The 27,370-nt window shown below is 34.0% G+C and overlaps 1 protein-coding gene across 1 annotated transcript in view; it reads left to right on the top strand.

Moving 5' to 3' along the window:
- The window catches only part of LOC145662910 (transient-receptor-potential-like protein), a 191,529-nt gene that overhangs the window by 153,041 nt on the left and 11,118 nt on the right, over positions 1-27,370 (top strand). Inside the window, exons 14-15 of the mRNA XM_081728915.1 lie at positions 1,206-1,247; positions 21,176-21,342. Of these exons, the coding sequence (XP_081585041.1) occupies positions 1,206-1,247; positions 21,176-21,342 (209 nt within the window). The remainder of the gene's footprint in view (positions 1-1,205; positions 1,248-21,175; positions 21,343-27,370) is intronic.

A 27,370-nucleotide genomic window follows, 5' to 3' on the forward strand; every position in this document is an offset into this window, starting at 1 on the left:
AGTTACCTGTTGATCTCATTTGCAAATATTTGTTGTGTCTCAGAAAAAACTTGTTCAGATCAAAGTTCATCTCAAAATATTCATTTTTTGTATTATTCTTTTTTGGATAAGAAATCTCTCGATTGGTTTGATGTAACTTTTTGTTCTTCCCTATTCTATGTCATATGTAATTGTCATTAATGTAATCAATTTTTCCAAAAGCATTGACGCTGGCCGTATGTGCAAAATAATGCGAAGGCTGTCCAGAAAGTCCCAGAGGTTTTGAAATAAAAAAAATAACAGAATGATGAAACCAAATTGTATTATATACATTTGAAAAGTACACTCTTAAGCTATTTTTCTACATAATCGCCATGCAAATTAAGGCACTTCTCATACCATGGCATAAGTTTTTCAATATCGTCGCGGTAGAAATCTGCAGCCTGCGATTTCAACCACTGGATTAGACCGACATGCAATTCGGCATCAGTATCAAAACGTTGGGTAGCGAACCATGTTTTCATCGCTGCGAATCGGTCGGCGCCAAATCCAGGCTGTATGGTGGGTGATTGAGCACCTCCCATCCAACACCATGCAAGAGCTCTCGGGTATGCTTGACCGTGTGTACGCCATTGCCTCACTCGGCCTTCACTCATTATTCCATGTCCGTACACTTCACACAGTTGGCGATGGCTTTCAATTGACTTGTGGTCTTTTGCCAACAAAAACCTAATCACAGAACGCATATCGTAAGAGGCGAGATTTTCTATTGCAGCGCAAATTATAACACGTCACAGAAAGCACAGTAACAGCGTCACAGTCCTCACGCTACCACAGTTGGATGTGTACTGAGTGTAGCAACGTTGTGACACCAAGATAGCAACTAGCCCCGCCCACTGCCGCGATAGGCCAAAACGTCTGGTACTTTCTAAACAGCCTCGTATAATGATGAGAGAACATTTTTACTTTCCATTATATTCGTCCAAAGACTTTCCGTTCCCAAAGTTGGCAAATGTAGTGCGAAGGAAACTTACAACAAAAATAAAACTCACATTTCGACTGTACTCGAATTAATCTGAAGTGGAAAGTAAGCATTGTTTAAATAGAAGTTAAAATGCTTCCCATAGCCAGTATCTTCAATCTAAATCAAAAGTTCACAAAGGCCGCCTCTGGTTAAATGTTCTTTGAAATGATCATTTATCTGTAATGTAGTTTCATTTTTACAGGGTTCAGAGTCAAATGCAAATCCAGATTATCATGAACAGTCAGTAAGTACAAGTAATAATTCCAATGTGCACTAGCCACCTTCCCAAATCTAAACCCCTTCACTTAAACGTAACACATTTTAAAAATAAAAATAATAAGCAATAACCCTTCTTCACCTTGTGCTTGTTACTGATATTATGTTTGTCCATTTTTATATTTATGTATTGGTGTTGTGTTGTTGAAATGTTTGTATCCCGTACGGCCACCGCCTGTAGTTCATGTTTTCTATCTGATTTAATATTGTGAACAGGAATAAGGAAGTTGTATTTTTTTCCCTTCAAATTTCAAAACAAAATTCAAATCACTAATTCAGATCTCTAATATCATAACATTACGTAACATTATCACCAATAATTACGTATTCTTTACTTAAAATGCTGTGAATATTTCCTTAGTACACACGTTATGTTTATTTTTGACACAATATTTCGCCTCGTTTATTAGTCGTAGCCAAATGTATGAAAATGCTTATAAATATTGCTAGAATTTGAAAAGAAAATAAGACAAAACGAAAAGGTTCGTTTTTTTTTTTTTTTTTTCATTTTATGTAGTGTTAGTTTAGTAACTCCATTGAATTGTATCTTTGTAGCGTAAGATGGAACAGATTAGTGACAGCATGTAATAAATAAAAAAAACAATCCTAACATATATATATAAAATAAGGAATCTATAGAGTTAACCATCAAACAGGCCTCTTGGTACTACAAAATAGAGGGAGCACATCAAGAATAATGAATATTGTTGGAGAAAAATGCCCATGCCGTAAACGTCGCCAACACCTAGTGGCCCACTTGCCGGTAAATGTCGATTGTCGCTATAGCGACGCGTCGAAGGATTGCCGCGTGTGTGTCACTGGCGGCAGGGTTTCGTCGAGTCAAAACAGATATCTAGAGTCGGGGTGTTGAAAATACTACCGCGTAGCAGCGAGGACTTCGTTTTGGTCCGCGCTCCTTCGATTCGTCGTGGAGAACCGCAAAGACCAACACGAACTATCGCCAGTCATGTGTATGCGGTTTTATTATTATATATTACTTTTTTTCCTGACTAATTGTTCTTGAAGTGAGCTACGGGGGTCAAGAGTAACCCTTGCCTCTATATCATGAAGTGAAAAATCTTTAGATGAGTGCATATAATTGTATTAATTTCGATTCCAACTGTTGCCGATTATTAGAAAGTGAATATGGGAGAACTATGAAATAAAGTAAATAGATAATAATTTTGTTATAAAATTACATGGCGAACGCATTTTGTCCCATCCCAAAGGTTATCGTCGAATATACACGATTAAAGGAGAACTCTGATTGGCCCAATTAAAAAGATCTCAACAATTTATTCGTCTACAAGCGAGATTTGTCTTCATCTCCTCCGTGGCGAAGTCAGAAGAACACGTGCTTAGTAATTATAAGGTTGGTAGTTCGCGCCCACTCCAGGAACTTTTTATTTAGTGCTTTTTAGACTTCACCTTAATGTAAAAAAAATCACGCATATAGGCGATTTAACATATTTTGTGGTTCATTGGCGTTTCGTTGCGTCTCTGCCGCTGGTGGTATAATTTTTTTTAAAATGAAAGTGAGGCAACCGCGGATCGTCCCTGGGGGATCGCCAATTTTTGGTGAGAGGTCGCTACTTGCCCATCGGTGGTCCACCGACGCTTACGGCATGGGAATGAGTAAGAGAGAGTAAAGTGCAAGGGGTTTTTAAAACTGTTTTCGTTTTGAGCTTTTAGTAAGCTTTATAAGAAATTGAAAGAAAGAGGAACTTTTATAATATACATTAGATAGTACAAATGACAATAGTGCATAAAAAATTCCAAAAGTACAGACGTACAGTATATACATGCAATTTAAAATAATTAGAATACACTAAGTTATAAAGTAACAGCTAACTAACTAACTAACTCTATGGCCTATGGAACCCGGAGGTTCAATGCCGCGTTCACAAAAGCTCTCCACTGACTTCTATCCTTAGCTAACTGCATCCAGTTTCTACTTTGTATTCCAATCTCTGCGAGATCCATCTTAATATTGTCCTCCCATCTGCGTCTAGGTCTTCCTAATGGTCGTTTTCCGATTGGTCTTCCAGTTAAGACTTTGAAAGCGTTTCTACTTTCTTCCATTCTAGCTACATGACCTTCCCACCTAAGCCTCCTAGACTCGACGACCCTAACAATGTTGGGTAAACCATATAAATTATGTAGTTCCTCGTTATGAAGTTTCCGCCATTCCCCATTTCTGTTCCTCTTGGGTCCGAATATTCGTCTCAGGATCTTGTTCTCAAATACTTTCAGTCTATGTTCTTCCCTCAGAGTAAGCGACCATGTTTCGCAACCATACAGAACAACAGGCATGATTATCGTTTTATATATTTTAAGCTTCAAATTCCTCGACAGAATTCGCGACGACAAGAGATTTTGAACCGAGTAGTAACACGAATTTCCTGCTTTTAGTCGACATTTAATTTCTTCGTGAATATGATTTTCGTCTGTTAATATTGATCCTAAATATTTGAAAGTATCCACTTTATCAAAAGCATTATTTAATATTTTAACGCCTCCACAATTTGCCGTATTACGGTCCCGACGCACTTCCATGTATTTAGTTTTCTCTGCATTTACTTCTAAACCCATGTCCCTGCAAGCGTTTAATAAGATCTCTGCATTTATTTCTACTGTTCTCCTATCATCCCCTATTAAATTTACATCATCAGCATATGCCATAACCTGGTGAATGCCGTTCAACTCTAGGCCCTGGTTGCTATCTTTGATTTTCCTTATAGCGTATTCCAGCACGAAGTTAAATAATAATGGCGACAACGCATCTCCTTGTTTCAGGCCATTTTCGACGTGGAAGCTCGTGGACAAAAATTTTCCTACCCGGACTTTACTTTGGGATTCACTTAAACATATCTTAATTAATCTAATTAGCTTTCTCGGTATTCCAAGTTCTGTAAGAACGTTGTATAATGTTTCTCTCCTAACCGAGTCGTATGCCTTTCTAAAATCAATAAATAGTTGATGTACCGGGGTATTGTATTCCCACTTTTTTTCGAGTATTTGGCGAATGGTAAATATTTGGTCGATAGTTGATCGATTTCGTCTAAATCCGCACTGATAATCTCCAATAATTTCATCTGCGTATGGGGTCAATCTTGATAACAGAATATTTGAAAGGATTTTATAGGATGTTGACAGAAGAGAAATGCCTCGATAATTATTACAGTCAGTTTTGTCGCCTTTCTTGTGAATTGGAACAATGATTGACTCTTTCCACTCTTGTGGCAATTCTTCCTTGTTCCAGATAAGGAGAATGAGTTTATGTATCTTGTTCCACAATTTTTCGCCTCCAGCTAAAATTAACTCAGCCGGAATTTCATCTACACCCGGAGATTTGTGTTTCTTTAATTTCTTTATAGCGGCTTCCACTTCTATTCGATTGGGTTCTGGAATATACGGTTCTGCGGTGTGTATCTCCTTTTCTCCACGCACATTAGTTTTTGGCTGCGTGTTCAGCAAATCGTCAAAGAAATCTTTCCATCTATTTAAGAGGCTATCCGTATCAGTGAGAACTGTTCCGTCAGATTTCTTTAATATATAAGCACGAGGTTGATAGCCTTTCTTAAATTCGCTGATCCCCTTATACATGTCCCGAATATTTTTATTTTTACTATTATCTTCAAGTTCCTTAATTTTAGCTTTCAAAAAATCCCATTTCTTTGTTCTAAAAGTTTTGGAAGTTTCCCGCCTGATAAAGTAACAGTCAATACGAAAATGTTATTTGCAATGTACTCGTACAACAGAAAGGATAAAAGTAATTGAAATTATTCCATGGAAATTGGCTAAGTCCGAATTTCCTCTATTTACATTTAGTACTCCAAACTTGTTTTGAGAGCCGCTGTAGCTCAGTGGTAGAGCGTTCACCTCTGGTGCATAGGGTCTTTGGTTCGATCCCAGCTCACGCCAAGTGAAATTTGTAGTTGACAAACACCGTGTGCGTGGGTTTTTCGGGGTTCTCCCATTTCCTCCCACTTTCTTCACTCCACCATTTCCTTCATTACTCATCATCACCGTCTCCTTTAGCCTAGCCGGCATAACCGTGGGACGTAAAACTCAAAATTTCATTTCAGTTTTTCCAAACTTGTCTAAAGAAAATCGAAGTTCCAGATTTCCAATAGAAATGTTCTTTAATGTACGATATTCCAAGAATAATAGAGCTTCGGATTCTAGAAGTCCTATCTTCTGGTTTCAAGCACTATAAATCGCCATACACTAATTCCAATATTTGCTTTTCTGTTTAAATTAAACATAACTTTCTTACAAGGCTGTCTGTATTCTTTGTTATAAATTAACGAGAAATGTAACGAGTAAAAATATTTATGTTGCTTTTCTGTATGAGATAAAGGCTAGCAGATCCTTCTGTGTGAGCTAATTTCTTCAAGTCAACTGCTTAAGACATTAAATTTGGCTACCGTTTCTTCTATAATATCACTTCATATTGTTCATTTGTCATATTTGCTGTCCATTTTGAAATTAAACGTTTGTATATACATGTTTATGTTACTGTCGTCTTTCATCTGAATCGATATTTATTATGAACTTAAGAACTTTTGTCAATCAATATTTTTTGTTGTCATAGTTTTAGTTGTTCTTATTGTGTATGGATGTTTTATTCCACATACATATATATGATTAATTCATTTATCTATCTTGATTTTCAAGTAATTAAAACAGATTTTATATACAATTTTTAAAATTTATTCGTTCACCTACTTGTTTCTTAAGACATGTTCTTAAAATAACGTAATTATTTGATTTAAGTGTATAGAGTAAGCAGCGTCCCAACGTAATATACAGTAATTTACTATGTTTTGTATAACAGGATGATATACCATACGCAATGTTTCCAAATTAACATTTCTTAATTGCAAAAATTTATATGACAATATCTTTAGAAGTTTAGTGAAATACCCGTCCTTAATTTCATCTTAAATGTCTACTACTGTCAAGATTTACTTCTAAATATTTTAGGTTTTCTTCACTACTAAGGTTATTACATTGAGATCTTGTAATACCTTTTGAAGTGTAATGCAATTTTCGTGCTTTATTCGTTGGCTGTCCAACATAAGTAGATGAGAATGTCAAATACCTATTTTTATCAACATTTAACAATAATGTTTCATCCTATGTATTGCCAACAACAGGAACAGATGTATAATCAGCGAAAGATTGTATATGCCCATGCGTTTCTAGGTTCATAAATGCCCATGCGTTCTAAGTACTCCTGATATTTTTAATAATTCTGAATATTCCATATCGGAAGAATGTAAATTGATGTATTCAACTAAACATCTGTGCAATGAAGTCATAACTGGGAGGTTCTTGTACACGTTGTATACTTAATTTTAATTCAGCATCTATCTGTCATGGTGCTACTTAATTTACACTTTGTAATATATATATATATATATATATATATATATATAGGGAAACAAACTGACCCTCTACTCCTGTTCAGGCTTTTAACTGAGCGGGTGAACTTAATATGATTCTCTCTGAAACTGTGAGTTGTTCATAACAACATACATTTAACTTTAGCTAATTACGAGGAGTTTTAAATAGAAGATCTTAATGTTATGTCATATATCCAATTTTTGCATTCATTTTCACACGACAACCAGGGCAGTTACTCGAGGAAAGTTCGATTGGATTTAGGTTAACATATTACTCAAAGAATTAAAAAAAAAAAAACCAACAACAACAACAACTGTTTAATTCGTTTTATATACCAAATACTCATACCGTCAGTTATTAATAGAAATGATCTAAAACTGATGTACTTCCGCGCGTATGTATGTGTTTGAAGATAAAGATTTAAACGTAAAATTTATAACATCTTCTTCTCAGGTCCGCCATCTTTTGATTGGTTTCGCACAGCTTTTCGTTCTTCCCTATCCTGAACCAAACGTTTCATTTCCATATTCATTTGCTTTCCTACATCTTGTGTTATTTGAATAAGGCCTTCTTTTACATATATTCCCTCCATTGCTAATAACATAAATCTTCCATGTCTTATAGTGTGTACAATCATCCTATCTCTTATTTTCGAAATTTTCTTCAGCACATCCTCTTTTCTCCCTCCATTTCCAACACACTTTCATTTGATACCTTATCCATCCAGCTAATTCTCAAACTCTTTCTATAGCACCACATTTTGAAGGTTCCGATTCTGCGTTTATCCCTTTTTTACATTCATTCCTCTCATGTCCATGTCCATGCACAGTTGTTGCATAGTCTGTCGCCATGCGTGGTCTACCAGTCATGGATCGATCTGCCACAGATGTTACTTTTTGTAATTTCTTCAACATTTTGAACACAGCACTATTGCTGATGGGAGTCCTTCCCGGTTGACGGCGATAAAAATTGTCTGCAATCACTCTAGTGTTTCATTCTCTATTGATTGTCACGATCTCAATGCGCTCGGCATGCGTCAAGGCCATCTTGTGCTATTAAGTCACCTGCAACGATTCAAACAAATTTAGCATTAGAGCAAACACAACAGTGTCATTCAATTTCCTCAATTCAATATTAAAATCAATTGCGTGAAGTTCAAGATGCAGGTTATATTTTTCAGCGTTTATCACTTATTACATGCTCCTACACTTTTGGACTAACCGGTATATTTTCAGCGCGCTTTAACATTTTAATTAACAGTGTATATTGTTTCGTATAATTCACCTCTGGTGCATTTAGTCCTTGGTTCGATCTCAGCTCGCTCCAAATCAGCTTTGTGATGGGCAAACACGGTGTGTATGGGTTTTCTCGGGGTTCTCCCGTTTCCTGGCACTTTCTTCATTCCACCATTTCATTCCTTTCTCATCATCACCGTCTCCTTCAGCCTACCCGGCATAACTGTGGGACGTAAAACTTAAAAGATTTCATTTACAAGATAAAACATGCTCAGCTAATCGTGGCATAGATACCAGGCTCCGAGAATACTCTGTGTATAAAAATAAAGAAATCACTTTTCACTCTTTTAACACTTACATATGATGAAACAAAACACTAATAAAGTTAAAGTTTTACGAAAATTAAAACCAGAGAATAGCAGGAAATGTATTCCAATAATTTTCTATTAAAATTAAAAACTCAAATACTTAATAATGATCAAGATAACTTGGAATAACTATGGGTAAACAGTTTCGCTAAACAAAACAAAGGAAACAGAGCATGCTAATCTGCATTCTTGCATCTTAGCAAGTCCCTTTCGTTCTACATTCATTTGGAGCTTTGGACATCCGGCCATAGATTTAATATGCAATCATTCTTATGTGTTAGTTGATATGTTGGCTCCTTTGTTTTATATTTTATTTCAACCATCTTGTTTTTTTATCCTTTTTCATACGTTCAAAATATATACAATAAATTACTTTTCAACAAGTAACGAAAATAGTCACATGCATTAATTTATATAAAGTAATAAACTGAAAAATAATTTTTGTTATTATCTTTTACAAGCAAGTAGTGTATGTGTTAGTGTTAGAAGTATGTTAAGAAGTGGCTGCCACCGTTAGAATTGTGTGTTAGTGTTAGGAAAAGAGAAACATAAATAAATGCATCTGCCACGTAACAGTGTGTTATTTAAATGTGTACAGTTCAGAAATAAATAAATGATCTCTTCTAGCAGAATAAAAATTATCTAATTATTATTGATTACAAGCAACACACTTGTAAGTGCATTAAAAATTAAGTTTTCTTCATTTTCTCGAAAACGTCGCATGAGAATTTACCTCAAGCATGTCATTCTGTTCAGCCCATTGTTATCTGTCGGTTGATGTTGTGCCTTATTTTTGGACAACATTATAAATAAACAAAACTCATAGTTTATAAACTAAGCATAATTTTCAGCTATACCTTTATTACCCATAGTGTGTTGTGTCGTGTTGTTATTGTCGTAATGAAAAGCTTAACGTGGGTTTACTTCAGTATGTTTTGTCTTAATATGTGACGTGGTTATCTTATAGTATTAATATTTAGGCTAAGAAAAAAAAATCGAAACCTAAGCTTAAGGATTTACACTCATTCATTCATCTTGTCCAACTCAATGATCTCTATAAATTGGTATGCCTCATCAACGGACTTTTCTTTTCTTTTCATTAAACACTAATAATACAGGGTCACTATAAATTATACATTCATTTTGAAAAGGCTATATTTTTAAAAGTATTACACGTGTACACATGAATGATATATGAAAAGAACCACAAACTCGCCAAGTTTATACACCCCCTACAAATGTTCAATATGTGCCCCTCAGGTGACACGACACACGTCCAGTTGATACTCGAGATCATTCCATACATTTTGTAGTATACTTAGGTAATCCTGTCAATTGTCTATACTGTAGTACTGATGCGTTCTTTGAGCTCGACTAAGGATTGTGGTAGTGGGTAGTGGGGGGGTACGTAAACAAGGTCCTTAACATACCCCCACAGGAAGAAATCACAGGGCGTTAAATCAGGAGATCTAGGAGGCCAGGTGCTTTTTTTTTTTACACAAACAACCAGTGTCCTTGAATTGGCGATACCACCGCAAAATGCTTTGTTTACATGGTTCTTTTCCATACTCTGTTCTGAAAGTGCGTTGCACAGCTATAACACACGAACATCTGGCAGATTCAAGCACACAAAAACATTTTTCTTGTTTTCCCTCTATTTTAGACAGGTACTAACCTCGTATTGTCACATTGCCACACTCGATCGGATACATAATGGACTCGTCCTACCACACAGTACAAACTTTATGAGTTTGTAGTTCTTTTCATATATCTTTCATGTGTGTACATGTGACTTTTAAAAATATAGCCTTTTCAAAACGAATGAATTATTTATGCTAGCCCTGTATGATAGACTTTCCTATATTATACCTTCTCTCTCCTACGCTCTAAGAAACTCACACATCGAATACGCTTTATCGTTCTCCACCAAACTCGAATTTCATTCTGGTAAAACTAATACATGATTTTGTCCCCAACATGGCGTCCACCTATGTACTTCACAGCTACTTCTTTTCAATTCTTTTCTTTTGTCCCTATCTGATGAAGCATTTAGCGAAAAAGCTTAGAGTAAGTGTGATTAGAGTTTGGTATTTTCTGATGAATGATTCATTTACGTATTTGGAATTTGTGATTTTGAAAATTCATACTTAGAATTATGTAGTTTCATATTCAGATAAATAAAACAGATGCAAAAAAAAGTACTACAGTTGAAGAAATATATTACAGAGAGTTTGTTGTAAATCTGGTGTTATAGCAACACTTTCATCAAACATGCTTATATCATGTAGTCTAAAAAATTGTGAGCCGTTTGGAAACGATATGTCGTTAGTATCTCAAATTTCATGGTATAGGAGTCGCAGTGGGTCGGGCCGAACGTCATTTGATAGCCAACAGTTGAAGCTGCTAGATGTGCAAAAAAAAAATGTTGAAATTCTTGTAATAAGACGAAGGTATTGCGCCGTGAAGATGATGAACATTCCCAAAACAGCGTTATACTTTACAATTTTATTTCAATAAAGGCATAAATGCTCCGTAAGCTCCTGAAGAAATTTTTGTTGTTTATGGGCAAAATAAGTTATCAAAAGCAACAATCAAAAGATGGGTTCAGCCGCTTTCAATCTGGGAATTTTAATGTTCAATATGATCGAAGTGGGCCATCTATCACAGCAAAAATGTATAATATTCTGGCAAAAGTCGAGCAAGATCAGCATACATGCAGCCATACTTACTTGGTCGAATTTCCATGTTCAAATCTCTACTGAAACGTAACGAATTCGAGCCACTTCTGAATGGGTGATCATGAGTAATGAAAACTGATTAACCTATGACAACAATATACGAGAAGTGGTCGAAGCGAGGAGAAGCTCCCACAGTCTGTGACAAAACCCACACAAATGTCCAGGAAAGTTATGCTGCGCGTTTGGTGGGATTGAAAGTAGAGGTCTGCACGAGCTTGGGCCGAGCTCGCGGTCGGACGAGGGCCTCAAAATATATATCACTTCGGGCTCGGGCCGTAAATTTTTAAATATACAACCATATTTATGTTGCCTTTTCGGGCCTAACTTTGTAAATATACTATACAACGATACATCACTGTTCTTTCTGGATAACTTTTAAAGCACCTCTGCAAAATTAAACCTCTAAGTGCTGTAAATAAAAATATAATTTTGCGTAAATTATTAAGTTTCTGTAATTCGGGCTTATTTCGGGCTCGGGCCTAAATGATAAAACATATTTCAGATTCAGGTCAGGCCTCACATTATAAATTCACGGGCCGGGTCGGGCCCGTGCAAACCTCTAATTAGAAGAGCATCGTGTATCGTGAGTTGCTGCTGTCCGGCAGAGCAATACAATCATACCTTTATTGTAAATAATTACTGCAAGCCAAAAGAACGATCCATCAGAAATAGTAACAACTTGGCTAAGAGGTCTCAATGCACCCATCATATATTCCGGATCTTCCTTCATCAGATCCTTTGTTTCTGTCTCTGCAGAATGCCGAAAATGGTATTAAGTTAGTTTCAAAACAGGCCTATCAAAGGCACGTGTCATTCTTCAAAAAAAAAAAAAAAAAAAAAAGTTCTAAACGACAAGATTATGGTGTTGGAAAAATGTGATCGAACAAAATGGTGCATACATGTTTTCATAATATATTTTCTAATTACAATAAACATATTCGTAATATTTTGACCTTGAAGGGCTCAATACGTTTTGGACAACCTGATATAATGTGTGTTATTAAGATATAGAACTGTTTAATATAGTTTTGTTATAATTATGTTTCTTTAACTGTAGTGCTTCGTTTCAAGTTTTATCATAAATTCAATTTTTTTAACGACTATAGATGATATGTTTTGCTTTTTTACCTTTTAAAACACTCACAAAAGCAATTTCGTATGGGAAAGTAAGGTAAGAAATTTTAACTTTGTCTTATATCCTTGGTGCGTTCCCTGGCTAGAATGTACGAGTTATTTCTGAAATTTAATTCAAATAAGAAAGATGAACAAGGTGGAACAAAGTGGTAAAAACATTAACAAATATTGGTCTAAAATAGCTAAACAAAACACTGTTCTGTAGTATTGAACATAAGAAGATTCTCTTTGCTAAAACTAGGCGAGATATTGTGTCAGGAAGTAAATACATATTCATAATGTTAATATTTAAAAATATATATTCATACTGTTGCATATTCGTAATGTTTTTAAACTATGAACATGTAATTGTAAAATGTGCTATTGCAATATCAATAGCATTAGAAAAATATTCTTGATGTGTTTTAGCAACAATGTAAAATTAAATTGTATGGCAGTTAGGAGTATCATTGTACATTATGTTTATAAGATTACATATATCATATAGCTTTCTCCCTTGGTCTAGTGGCTAGAGCGTGTCTTAGCTACACGTGCTCCTGTGTTCGATTCCCGGTAGGAGAGCACAAAAGAATAATTTCACAGTCGTTTACTATCATTAATTGTCCGTCTCCTTTAGCATAATGGGCATAGCCGTGAGAAATTAAACTAAAAAAAAATTTCACTTTCATTTTTTCATATATATACAGGGTTTTTCAAAACAACACGGACGTTTGGGAGGTGATTCCTGACACCAAGATAAGACAAAAGGTATAGACCAACTTGGGTGCACAAATGTTTCCTTTCAAATTTATAGGCTGCCGAAAACATGAAAAAATGAACTTTAAAGGTTCATAACTCCAAAACTATGGAGCCTACTGAAGTCAGATCAAGACTTCACCTAGGAACTAATATGTGCGCTATCCAAAAATCCATGTTTCAGAATCCTGCAGTATTCACACAACAATTTTTATGGAGGGATTCTGGCTACGGACATATAATTTGAAATACTCACCAGCTACCTCTATAAAAGTTGTTGCGGGAGTATTGCAGAATTCTGAAATATGGATATTTGGATACAGCACATGCTAGTTTCTGAGTAAAGTCTTGATCCGACTGCGATAGGTCCTATAGTATAGGAGCTACGGACCTTTAAATTTCATTTTGTGTGTGTGTGTGTGTTTTCGGCAACCTATAACTCCGAAAGGAAACACTTGTGCACCCAGGTTGGTCTATACTTTTTGTCTTATCTTGGTGTCAGGAATCACCTCCCAAACATTGTCGGTGTTGTTTTAAAACACCCTGTATATAAATAATTGAGACCAAACATGAGACCATCTTAACTTTATATCACTATAGGTAAAAAAAAAAAATCTATGAAAGTTATTTATAATTTTCGTAGTTAATGAGAAATATATATATTAAATTTCAAATGAAATTTATGTTGCCTATTTCCTGTTCACAAACACATTTTTTGTTTGCCTTGTTGACGCTTTTCGCTTTCGTGTTAATTCTCGTTCATTTCCAGAATAACCGCTGGGATAACCTTAAACACCTGAACCAAGACTCTTCTTACTCCTCCTTCCCTCTCAAAGATCTTCATGAACACGAAAAGAAGTTCACCATGAAAGATATTTTCTTCAGTGTAAGTGCAGCTCCTTAAAACAACTGAATAATCAACAACATTGTTTTCAAATTGTTGTTGGGGGTGAAATTGAGTCAAAAGTGCTTAGTTGTTATTTAACTGGAACAAAAGACGGTAACAGTATTTATTTACATGGCTGTATCCAACCATTTCCGAATTACTTCTGTAGTCCGCCAGCAATGGTAAAAGAAGTTTGTACTTGTAGCTACAGTGGCCTTCAATTCTAATAATACAGTGCACCAACAGACATTACTTGCATTCTCATTAACATGAGAATTGTTCTCGTAGTGGTTTTATAAGCGAGTGTGTGGTAATCTACGATTACATAATGGACAGAAAGTTGAAATTACGTGCCAATCTTAACTTTTATGATAAACTTTGCAAATCATCCACAGATACAGCTTCGAGCATATGACAATGAGGCAATGAGTCATACATAATGTTTCAAGTGACACAAGCTCGTGACAGGTCGAAAAATACCCTTAAAGGAACAAGCGATCTAGACTACCTTCTACTTGGATTTCCCCGAAACTGTGGAACAAATAAGGGAGAAGGTTCGTCGATGATTGTCATCCAACGGTCCTGCTGCACAAGTTTACTAATTCGTTCCACATTTTTAGGGCCGCGGTGGCTCAGTAGTAGAGCGTTCACCTGTGGTGTTAGGGGTCTCGGGTTCAAACCCTGCTCCCGCCAAGTGAACTTTGTGGTGGACAAACACCGTGTGCGTGGGTTTTCTCGGGGTTCTCCCGTTTCCTCCCATTTTCTTCATTCCACCATTTCATTCATTACTCATCATCACCGTCTCCTTTAGCCTAACCGGCATAACCATGGGACGTAAAACTCAAAGATTTCATTTTTTTTTTTTTTTCGTTCCACATTTTTCTCAAGATGGTTGTAGAAAGTCATTCAGAGCACTTGATGTGTTCAAGGGACGTTCTTCCACGTTTAACGCGTTGCATATGACTCATTGTCTGATCGTCGTAAGCTTGAACCAGCATGTTCACTGTCTCTATAGTACGTTTACCCAGTTTAAGGCAAAATTTTACGTTGGCTTCAACTTTTTGTCGATGATGTAATCACACACTACGAACACGCATGTCCACGACAAAACCACCACTAGAACAGTTGTCGCTCTTGATACAATAATATCTCTCTCTTGGCGTATTGCAATAGTAAGAATGAAGACCACCGTAGCTGCGGGTGCAACCTTGTACTATCTTGTACCTTGTTGGCGGGCTACAAAACTAAACCGGAAATTTTCTCTAATAGACACTTACGTTGTCACTGTTATATATATGTGAATATGTCTGCGTGATTAATTCAATTAGGTTGTACTGAAACAATAATAGATTATATGTCACGACTACAAAGCAATAGATATACTCAAAATGTGCATGAACAGAAGAAAACTATAAAATGGTATCTAGTGGGGAAAAGGGTATGAAGAGAGATAATGTCACTGTAAGATTCAGATCCATCACTTTATAAATAGTCTTTATTCCGATAGACCCGACTTATGATGGTGGTATCCAGTGCGATTGGGCTGGAATTCTATGGTCTCAAAAATATGAGAAAGCCAAAACTGGGTATAACAAGCAAGGTTTCTTTCTCAATTGCAACCTTCTACCCCAGTGAACATCACAATACTGTAGAATCTAGTTGAGTATGTAGTCCTTATAAAGTAGAAGCGCTATATTTCACACTACTATAGTCCACGTCACCCGTGGTGTGTGGCATCAGCCAATAAGCTCGCAGTGCGCTGTTACTACGTGCATTTGCACGGGCTGCAAAATCTGTCGTAGCTGTATTATTTAAAATAAATACTTCTTGTTGGAAACAAACTTCATGAAGATAGTAGTTAAATTTACTACGTTGACCTTCTATTTGAATACTACATTCATAAGTCATGTTTATGTTACATTAGTTTAAGGTCACATGATCACATGCTAAAACAAATGGACAAACAAATTTCATCATGAATTGCTTGATTGTTGTCAAATACAAGAACTCAAGTCTTGAACAGTAGCGAACACCTGTTCCATTTACTTAGTTACCAAAGCTTTGATATCAAAAGTAGTCTTGTCTTTGTCACAAGAAGTTCCCTATCATTGAAGGTGGAAACAAGTTTTTTTTTTTTTTATTTTTTACCAGATACAGAAGGAAAATCAAGAAATAAAGATAAATGACCTAGTTGCACTGGAATTACAAACTGATATATTGAGATTGAAGCTTGATATTGAATTCTATAAAAAGAATTACCATTTTCCCTCTATATGTATGTTTGCTTTATCATTCACTAACATAATAGATTATTATTTAAAGGAAAAACAGACAAAACGAGATTGTATTTGTAATATTTAGATCTTTCTGAGTGCGGGTGCTCTTTCCCTTCCATTCGTTGTTCATGATGGAGTATCATATTTAAAATTGTGGTTTTTAAGAGTTGTTCTTTCTGGAGAAAGGAAACTGCAAATGATGCCATTGCACGGCCGGCCCTGATTAAGCTTATCATCAATACATGTCGAAGAAAGAAAGAGAGAAGAAAGAAGGCACACTGAAAGTAACCGAAAACTACTAATATTAAATTTTAAAGTGTTCAAATCGAACAAAATGATCGAAGCCGTGAAATTGTAGTGTTCTCCTTCTTAGACAAATCCTGTTCGCTATTCCACAGAGATTATAATTCTTTTATGCATCTCTGGTGGTTTCCATCTTCTTTACGTTACCTGTATTGGCTTTATGAATAAGGTCCTGGATTAAGAATTTATTTGTAAATGGAATCTGAATGTTAAGTCACATTCCTTTTTGAATTTGCATCCCTTTGTACGCTTTATTAATTATAACATTATTTTTCAGTTTCTATTGGTTCAGTTTTGTTTGTTACTTTTAAACTCTTTGTATGCAACATCACAGTGAGTATATCCCAAATAAAGTGCTGTATACTGCACTTACGTGCTTATCTTGAATTATAAAAACACTAAAACAGCATATTGATTTTTTATATTTTTATAACCAGTCTTGATCTCCGCAATAATGAGAAAATGCAGAAAAAGTAGGCTATTTCCGGTCACTTAATATTGCTATACTAAATTTATTACGTAAGATTGAACTTAAACGGAATTTTTCCTATTTTCTAATTTCAATATTATAATTCCGTTTGATATTTTCTGTTTACTTAATTTGAACCAATACATGTAAGGAAAAAGGCGTATTGCCCATACTTCATATTTGTATCATTTGTTATGTTATAGAATTATTATCTATTTTTGTCTTTCTTTTCCCTTTTCTTCAAATTGTCGTCATTTTTGTATGTTTCCAGCTACAATTTCTAAAACCAATTTAACTTTCTGTTTGAAAATCCTAGAAAATCCTGTTCGCAAAGTAATTATGGTGTGATGTTCAAAAAAAAATAAATAAATAAATGAATGAATAAATAAATACAAATATAATAAAAACAATCGTGTGTTTCAAAGTTAAAGTATAACAAAGCGAAATTGGCTTTAGGCTACTTGAATAACTTGACGAACAAATAAGTGGATGCATTTGTACTAAAGTTTTAAAAATTATGTATGATTATCATGTTAAATGTTCAAATGTTTTAGACCTTAATTTTTAAGTAAATTGATAATTTATAAAAATGTATATTAAGAGAGTGTATCACATAAAAATATAGAGTTGTATACTATTATTTTTTTTTTACAAACATCTTATTTTCTTAAATAATTATAGCGTTTAATGACAAAGGTTCTTTGATACGTTTATTCTTTTATGATTGTTCAGTGATAGTTGTTATTTATTAGATAAAATTTATGAATTCATAAAATCTGGAACTAAAAAGATTTAAACGAACACTGTAAATAAATGTTAAACATAAAATAATAACGTTATTTTCTTATTCAAAAACGTTCCTTAAAAATGTATCTATAATATTGTATCATTCAAATTCAATTGTAACTTTGAACCCTTGCACTGTAGGTGGCATTTTTAACACTGAAGTATTTGATTTTAGAAAAGAATTGTGCATTATATCTTTAATTTGTTTGCAGAAAGAAAAGTAGATGTTTAAAGTTTTACAGTTAAATACTTTTACCAAGCATAGCGTTCTACAGTATAATTTATTTTTGGATTGGAAGATCTAATATATTTCAGGCAAAAATTTTATTGTAGGCCTTATAGCTGGAGAACTACATATAGTGTAGCCAAACACAAACTATCACTTAACTCAGTATGATGTGCTTATTCCGTAAAAAAAAATACCAAAACTCGATTTAGGGGCCGTTCAAAAATGTTGTGGCCCCTGATCCAAAAAATTAATTATTCGCCAAGATTGCAATCTTTTGATCTTTTTTTTTTTTTTTTTTTTTTTTTTTTGATCATTCCTAAAATTCTTAGCCAAAATGGCAATGTTTGATACATTTCTTTTTAAACATTCCTAAAATTCTTGTCCTAATACTACTTTATGTAAGAACGAAGTGCACTGAACATTTTATTTTGAATTATCACCGTATGATTTAGTTATATATATTTAGTAAAATTTTATACTGTTTACCTTAATAGATATTCTTGAAATCAAAGTGTCCTCTTTATTGTCATTTACAGAAAGCCAGAACACACATAAAATATTGATAGAAGAGAGTTTTGTGTATTCAATCGAAATCGATTAACATTATATTCCTCTATTAAAATAGGAGATTTCACATTAGTTTTCAAGATGACCCTAGGGAAGGAAAACATGAAGAGATTAAAACTGTAAAACTGTACTGTGTCTAGGTACTAATGAATAGTCTGAAATTGTATTTTTTTTTTTTTTTTTTTTTTACTTAAGCAGAGTACATCTTGATACTATTCCTTTCCTGAGCCAAACAATAGAGAGAATTGTTGTTAATAATTTTTAATTTGAAATTAACAATCTAAATTAAAACTAGGATTTGAACCATAGTGTAAATAACAAATATTCATCTCGTAGCTCACTTATCCTCTAATCGCTTTCAGGGGGGCGCGGTGGCTCAGTGGTAGAGCGTTCACCTCCGGTCCCTGGTTCGATACCAGCTCGCGCCGTGTGGACTTTGTAGTGGACAAACACCGTGCTCGTGGGTTTTCTCGGGGTTCTCCCGTTTCCTCCCACTTTCTTCATTCCACCATTTCACTCATCTCTCATCATCACCGTCTCCTTTAGCCTAACCGGCATAACCGTGGGACGTAAAACTTAAAGATTTCATTTCATTTTTTCTAATCGATTTCACAACTTTTCTCAGTTTCCCATATCAACAAAGACCAATTACACAGCAAACAAAAAAAAAAAAAAAAAAAAAAGTTCTGTGCCCCGGACCCCACGGTATGCATTCGATGTATTTTGTTACAAAGAATCCAAATTTCGAAACCCAAGGATGATTGACCCTGTCCTGGGGTTTCGAAATTTGGATTCTGTGTAACAAAATATATCGTATCCATATTCTGGGGTTCGCTGCACAGTTTGTATATATATATATATATATATATATATATATATATATATATATATATATATATATATAGCTGTGTTAAATATATCTTCCCTATCCAAAATCGCTCAAGTTTTTCGCCCATATCAAAAAATTGACATGATCGATCTTCCTGGGATTTCGAACTTTGAATTCTGTGTAACAAAATGCATCTTATCCATACCCTGGACTCCGATGCACATAACTTTTATTTGTGTGTGTGTGTGGCTCTGTTATTTGTTCCAGCTCTTTCTACTATTATTATTATTATTAATACCTAAAATGTCCACATACTTTGTTTCTTTACTTCTGAAGAAAACCACCGTAACATCTTTATAGTAACATTCTATTTTTTCTAGAAGCAGTTATATTTAGATTTTGTAACAAGCTTTATTACAAGTAAATGACATAACTAACTCTACAGCAGCGTTTCCCAACCTTTTTCAACTTGCGGCACACTACGGGTGTTACTTGGATTCCGCAGCACATTTATAGATAGTATTATTTGTAAATATAAAACACAGTGGTATTTTTTCTGTGATTCTTGATCTCCTGCTCACAAAGAAGAAAGCTCGAACACTGTTTTTTTCCCGTGGTAAATCATTATGCTTATTTTTCATTCTAATTTAAAAATAGAAAACAATTGCAATGAAATATTGTACTCAAGTTTTTAAAAATACGCTTTCTTTTTAAAAACACTATCCAACCTTTCACTAAGAAGAAAAATCACTAAATAACGAATGAACAAACAAATCGCATTTACTTTTAAAATACAAATGTAGGTAATTTGTCGAAAGGATTGAATGATATTTTAAATATTCAAGTTACGAAATAGTCTGAAACAATAAAGAAGCAATAATGGTCATAACATGACAACAAATACTTTTATCAACATTATAAATGTACAGAACAGTAACACGGCATGAAACTTAAAATTGTAGATTCATAGTAGAGGTTCATAGTAATGCGAAATACAAATATACATTTTCCCCTACGTTTTACAATTTGATTGCTATAAAATTAATAATTTTGTTTCGATTCCTTGCGGCACACCAGCGGCCCATTCACGGCACACCGGTTGTGAAACGCTGCTCTACAGTATCATATATTTAATTCAGTGATATGATTTCGAAACCTGCTTCTGCTTTCATCCTCGGTTACTTAATCTACGAAGGACGATGAAATTACAGAACTCACATACTTATTGGTGCACAACTAACAGTATACAAAACAAAAATAATAATACAAATGATAGTTGGTCAACTAACAAACGATCCTACCATGCATGCATACCGGAAATACTACCAAATTTAACAAATTTAAACGGAACAAAAAGTACATCACTTTGAACATACTACTTTACAGAACATAACCTATACAAATTTTACCTCTTTATGCACGCCTATAAAAATATGCTCCTTTGTCACTTCTCTGAGCATGTGTATAATGAGAATTAGAAAGTAAAGTCAATTGCAAATATAGTTTCTTTATTTCATTTTAAGTTTAGTTAGAGATTACAGTTTCTAAATCATCTTTGCAATGGATGCGACAAACTCCATCAGAGACATTGCAAAAATTTCCAAAATATGTTTCGAACTTCGAAAGTATTATTTAGGGTTTTCCTTCCTTGCGGAGAACGAGCTACTATAGAAGTCTAATAAAAGCACTAAATTTTTTCCTGAAATATAAAACTTTTTCCTGAAATATAAATTTTTTTATGAAATATACAAATTTTAGAGATACAAGTGCACAATACACAAATCTTTTATTAATTTTCTATGAGAGTGCTTCCTTAAAAAAATAAAATAAAAATAAATAAATAAATAAATAAATAAATAAATAAATAAATAAATAAAAAAGTAAATTTTATGTTTGTTATTGACAATACTCTTTCTGTTGTCATTTCAGACTACAAATCACAATGATAATTATCCAGGAAGGGGTCAAGCAGTATATAACGAAGTAATGAGAAGGTTGGTAACGCGTTATATCCACAAAATTAAGAAACAACATCGACAAGATGGAGTAAACGAAGACGATCTTCTTGAAATCAAGCAAGACATCTCGAGTCTCAGGTAATTATTGTTTCCTTGTCATTTTGTTCAACTTTCAGTGGAAAGTTCAATATTAATTTCTAAATTGTAGTTTAGAAGAATCTAGCGTTCTCGTGAAGAATATGCGGCTAGAGGTTGTGTACAAAAAACAGTAGTGGAAGCAAATTTAAGTAAAGGTATTAAGCTGTGTAATTTTGGGGCAAAAAACAATGCCAATAGTATTATAGAATATTGTGATGAGTGTGAAAATAAAATGAGAAGCAGGGACACATTTATAAGCAAATCAAAGCTGAAAACTCTTCAGGTCCCCAATCATGCTTTGGAAACAAAAGACGGTAATGCATCCAAAAAAAAGTCAACTGTGATTGTGACATCGAAAGTGTAGAAGCATCTTTAAAACTTCTAACAGAAGATATACAGGAACTGAAATCTGAGTTGAATGCACTAAAAAATGAAAACAGAACTTACTTCTAAATTGCTACAAGTCACTAACGTCAGCCTATTGCAAGGAGAAGTGCAAGGTAAAGAAAGTAAAAACAATCCACATCATATACAGGATTTGTATAGTGATGTTGTGAAAAATAACACAGTAAAACAACAGGGGCGGGATAAAACTAGAAATTGGACAACGGTAAAGAAAAAAGACGGCATAAATCGTGCAAAAAAGCAGCAATCATTAGCTACTGATATTGAGGTAACAAATAGGTTTCAGGTACTGAGTACTACTAGTGAGTTAACATCAGGACAAAATTTTACGGTGCGCGAGTCAAAAAATGTCATAAACGGTACACCAGTGCAAAATAAATTAAACCCAGTATTGATGGTAAAGCAAGTTGAAGACCCCAAATTTTCATGTGCAAGGGAAGACCCCAGTTCAAAAGGGAAGACCCCAAATTTTCATGTGCAAGGGAATATTCTATTACTCGGAGACAGTCATGGAAGAGGTATTGCTGAAAGAATGAAACGTAGTAGTGCAAATGTGTCAATTGTTGGGATTGTGAAACCAGGCGCAGGACTCAGTGAAATAATTAAACCAGTAACGAATGATAAAGTTATGACAAAAAATGATACTGTCATTGTGATAGGTGGCGCAAATGACGTTGCAAAAAATGACTCTCGTAGTGTAGTTGAAGTATTAAGAAAAACCTTACCCAACCTAACACATACAAATGTCATAGTAAGCACTATACCGCACAGACACGACCTTATTGGAGCATCAATTGTGAATAAAGAAGTGCAGAAGACTAATAAAGAAATAATAAAAGTGTGTAAACATTTCAAAAATGTTAAAGTGTTAGATATTAGCAACAGTCCACGGGAGTATCATACCAGACATGGGTTGCATTTCAACGGGATAGGTAAAACAATTTTGGCAGAAAAACTATGTAATCTAGTCAAACAGCAGCCTAAGAGGGATCCTATACCACTAGCATGGCAAGTCTCAGTAGAAAATGCGAAAGGTGTAGCTCCTGTAGTACTTGACAGTAGAAATACCAAAAACAAGAGCCTTGTTCAATTCAACGAAAATGCACGCTCTATTGGTGTAAGTTTAGATTATGTGGATAGAATTAGTTTAGTACAGAGGTCAAATGATTTAAACCAGAAAGCAGAAGATAGTAGCAAGATGATAGCAGATTATAATGGCGTTATAGGGTCAGGCCAAATTAGCAGTAACGTTAGTAAAGTTAGTAGTGTTAGTAACCTTAATTATGAAAACAAGTTATTGTATCCACGCACAGAAAACAATCGAGTAAACGATGTAACTACAGAAAACGGCCGAAAGGTAGAACGACGGAAGAGAACGCGAAAAATATTATCCAGTGATTTTTTATGGTAGGGGATACCGATACTATTAAATATTCAAACACTCGTGAAACGCTAACAAATTCAAAAATAAAATTTACGCATGACAGAAGAAACTTAAAGAAACAAAATACTACACATGTATCGATAGGTAGTATTAATATTTTTCATCAAAATGTTCAAGGTCTCAATAAGGTAAAAATTAACATGCTGGAGGTACAACTTTCCACTGAATTAGATAATATACATGTAATCTGTATAACGGAACATTGGTTAAAATTAGATGAAATAGAATATTATAAAATCCATAACTATACATTAGTAGAGTGGTACTGTAGAACGGGTACCCAAAGAGGGGGAGTTGCGATATATATTAAAACAGGATTAGAGACAAATATATGTAAAAATTTTAATTACCTCAACACCGAAAAAGACTTTGAGTCCTGTATAATGGAGTTACCAAAACAAAAACTATTTATCATTTGTATTTAGAGAACCCCAAATAGTAATATTAAAGTATTAGCACACAATTTAGATGAGATACTGAAAAAATTAACTACTCCAGGTAATAAAGTATTAGTTATAGGTGACCTGAATATTAATATTTTGTCAATCGAAATCGATAAAAACGTACAGGTTCTTATTGATTCATAAAACTTAACGCCAGTAGTTAGGGAACCCACCAGAATAACACCGACAACAAAAAGTGCAATAGACCAAATGCTCCTAAACAAAGATGTCTTAGAATATTCCGTGAAAGTTTTCAATACAGGATTTTCCGACCATGAAGCTCAAATTTTTACTATTCTAAATGTAACCAGTAGCAATATTAATAGAATATCGAAAACTATCACTAAAAGAAATTTTAGCGCAGACAATGTGGTTTAGTTCAACTATCTCTTAAGCGGTGAAACATGGGAGGATATCTACAAGCAAACTACAGTAGATAAAGCCTGGGAATATTTCCTTAACATATATAGTAACTATTTTAATGCAGCATTCCCGACTACCACTCGTAAAATTTACACACATAAGACAAAGTCGTGGATAACTTCAGGAATAAAGAAATCCAGCAAAACAATTAGAGAGTTGACACAAAGAGTCAAACAAGAGTTATCGAACCCGGAACTTAATAGATATTACGCGAATTACAAGCGCATATATAGACGTGTAATAAAAATGGCTAAAAGAATGGAATATGACAAACAAATTGAGCGTTCAAAAAATAAATCAAAAACACTTTGGAAAATAGTAAAGAGTGAAACAAATAGTAAAGCATCTTCTAGGGAGATAGGAAATATTGAATTGAATCATGTGGTCAGTACTAAAACAACTGACCCAGTATTAGTTGCTAATATTATGAACAACTATTTTACTGAAATCGGAAATAAAAGTGTAACGGGTACTAAATTCGAAAAAAAATCTCCGGAAGATAGGCTACAAAAAACGATGTTCCTTCAGCCAGTGATACCTAACGAAGTTGCTCAAATAATTTCAAAGCAAAAAGACAAATGGTCAGTAGGTTTTGATAACATTCCAATGACAATAGTGAAGAAAAGTTCCGCTTATATAGAGGAACCTTTGACATATCTTATAAATCTTTCCTTTTCATCAGGACAGTTTCCTCAAAAATTAAAATTAGCACGAATTAAACCAATTCATAAAAAATATGATAGGTATAAGGTATAAAACTATGGACCCATTGCCTTACTTTCGCCCTTCTCAAAAATCATTGAATCAACTATGCAAAAACGTATAGTAAGCTTCTTGGAAAAATATAATATAATAGACATTGCTCAAAATGGTTTCCAACGCAAAAAGTCAACTGAGACGGCGATATTTAATTATCTCGATTATATTCGGGATGCATTAGACGACAGGAAAAAATGTACTGGCATTTTTCTTGACTTAACTAAGGCATTCGACCTTGTTTCGCATCAAATACTCCTCGAAAAACTAAACAATATCGGTGTAAGAGGAGTTGTAAATAAATGGTTCCAAAGCTCTTTAGAAGATAGAAATCAAGCCGTAGAAATTGATTACACGGATCAGCGGGGTTCAAGTTTCAAATATACCTCTGACATCAAACCAATAAAATGCGGGGTGCCACAAGGCTCTATTTTAGGCCCTACTCTCTTTATAATTTTCATCAATGATCTTCCAGCTTACGTAAAAACAGCCAAACCAACCATGTTTGCTGACGATACAAGTCTAGCCATTACTGAATACACTGACAGTAAAATGAAAGTTAGTATCGAACAAACAATAGAAGAATTAAACTCATGGCTTGAAAATAATAAATTAAAATTAAATACCGATAAAACTACAGTAATAAACTTTCATCACTCTCGAAATACACATGTAAATAATCCAATCATATCTATTAAAAATAAATTTATAGATAACGTTAAAGCAACGAAATTTCTAGGACTCTGGGTAAGTGATACACTAACGTGGGATAGGCACGTATCTGTACTCCAAAAGAAACTTTGTAAAGTGCACTATGCCTTAAAAAGTGTGAAGACATCATTCAACATATCAGCATTAAAAGTAATTTATCATAGTCAGTTTGAGAGTCTACTTACGTATGGAATAGTACACTGGGGAAAAGCAGCAGAAAGTAAGACAATTTTTAAGATTCAAAAAAGAGTACTGAGAACAATGAAAGGTACAAAATCAAGAGTATCATGCAAAAGAATATTCCGTGAGCTTAAAATTCTCCCACTGCCTTGCCTTTATATATTACGAACGGCAATCTTTATAAGAAAATACCTGAAACCGTCTCTTAAATGCAACAGTGACATTCATACATACAATACCAGAAACAAAAGCGATTTTTCAATTCCCATTCATAATACAGCACTTTACCAAAAAGGTCCAAAATATACAGGAATACAAATTTATAACAGCTTACCCATCAACATAAGAAACTCAGAATCTGATCACCTCTTTAAACAAAGACTAAGTACCTACAAGAGCACTGCTTTTATACTGTCTCGGAATTTTATGAACATGCTCAAGCTAGAAACTTGTAGTTGTATGAATCAATAGTAAGGTATTTTATTTTATTATTACATGAGTAGTCATATTTATTTATATATTATGATAATCAAATATCTTGAATACGTGTTTCCTAAATACTAAATGAAGATAGCATAATGTAAAGAAAAAAACTATAGATTCTCGCACTATGAATAAAATTAGGTAAATGAATAGATAAGGTATGGTATTTCTATATACATATATGTATCATGTTGTAAGACTAATGTGATGTATAAGGTAGTATAGTAGTAGTTTATTATATAGACAATAATAGAATTTGACATGTTCTATACCGCATGTACAAATGTACAATACTGTGGTCTCTTGCACGCAAAATAAATAAATAAATATGTAAACTAAAAGACGCAATAGAATTAGTTACATGAAATAGTATTAGATAAATCCTTCGTACTTATTTACCTAAAGCAGGGTTTCTCAACCTGGGGGTCACGACTTCTAAGGGGTCGCGAAAATAAGCGGAAGAGATAAATATAATTAGAATCTAGTACCGAAGAATATTTTCAATATTATTTTGAATTTTGTTCTGATAGGCGTATTTTTAATTTTATACATACTATTAAGAACAACAAAAATAGGTCTACTAAGCATTTTCAACAGGTGACGAGTTGTTTAAAATCAATATAAATGAAAGAGGTACAACATGAAACTATTGAGAACTGGATACTGAAATGCCAGGAAAAACAAATGGAACAAAACCTACATATTGAAATACAATTAAAATTGAAAGGTAATAAGACACTTGAGCATGGTGTAATTTCACAAGTGAGGCAACGTTCGGTTCAATTCTTCGTGACGCACATTATCAAGTCATTTAAAATAATCAATAACTTTTTTAAGTACTGTGAAAGTTTATTTTTTTTAAAAAAAATTAGAAATCACTTTATTTTTTTGATATGATCAAAAATTAAGGGAGTTATGAAGTGTTAAAATTTTCAAACGGCCTCCATTTCGAAACATTATGATGAATCGGATTCGATAATTGCAACATGAATGCACTGACCAAATTTGGTTATAATCCATTTGCTTTTAGGGAAATTACTGTATCCACTATGTACAAGAAATGGATTCTACTATTATAGAAATAGATGGATATTGTGAGATCTCCGCAATAGGTATATTATAAATCCCACAAAAGCTTATTACAAGTCAGAAATTATTAAAGGAGTCACTGGCAAGAGGATTT

Source organism: Thermobia domestica, chromosome 10 (genome assembly GCF_964235325.1).
Source record: "Thermobia domestica chromosome 10, izTheDome1.hap1.1, whole genome shotgun sequence".
Taxonomy (NCBI): domain Eukaryota; kingdom Metazoa; phylum Arthropoda; class Insecta; order Zygentoma; family Lepismatidae; genus Thermobia; species Thermobia domestica.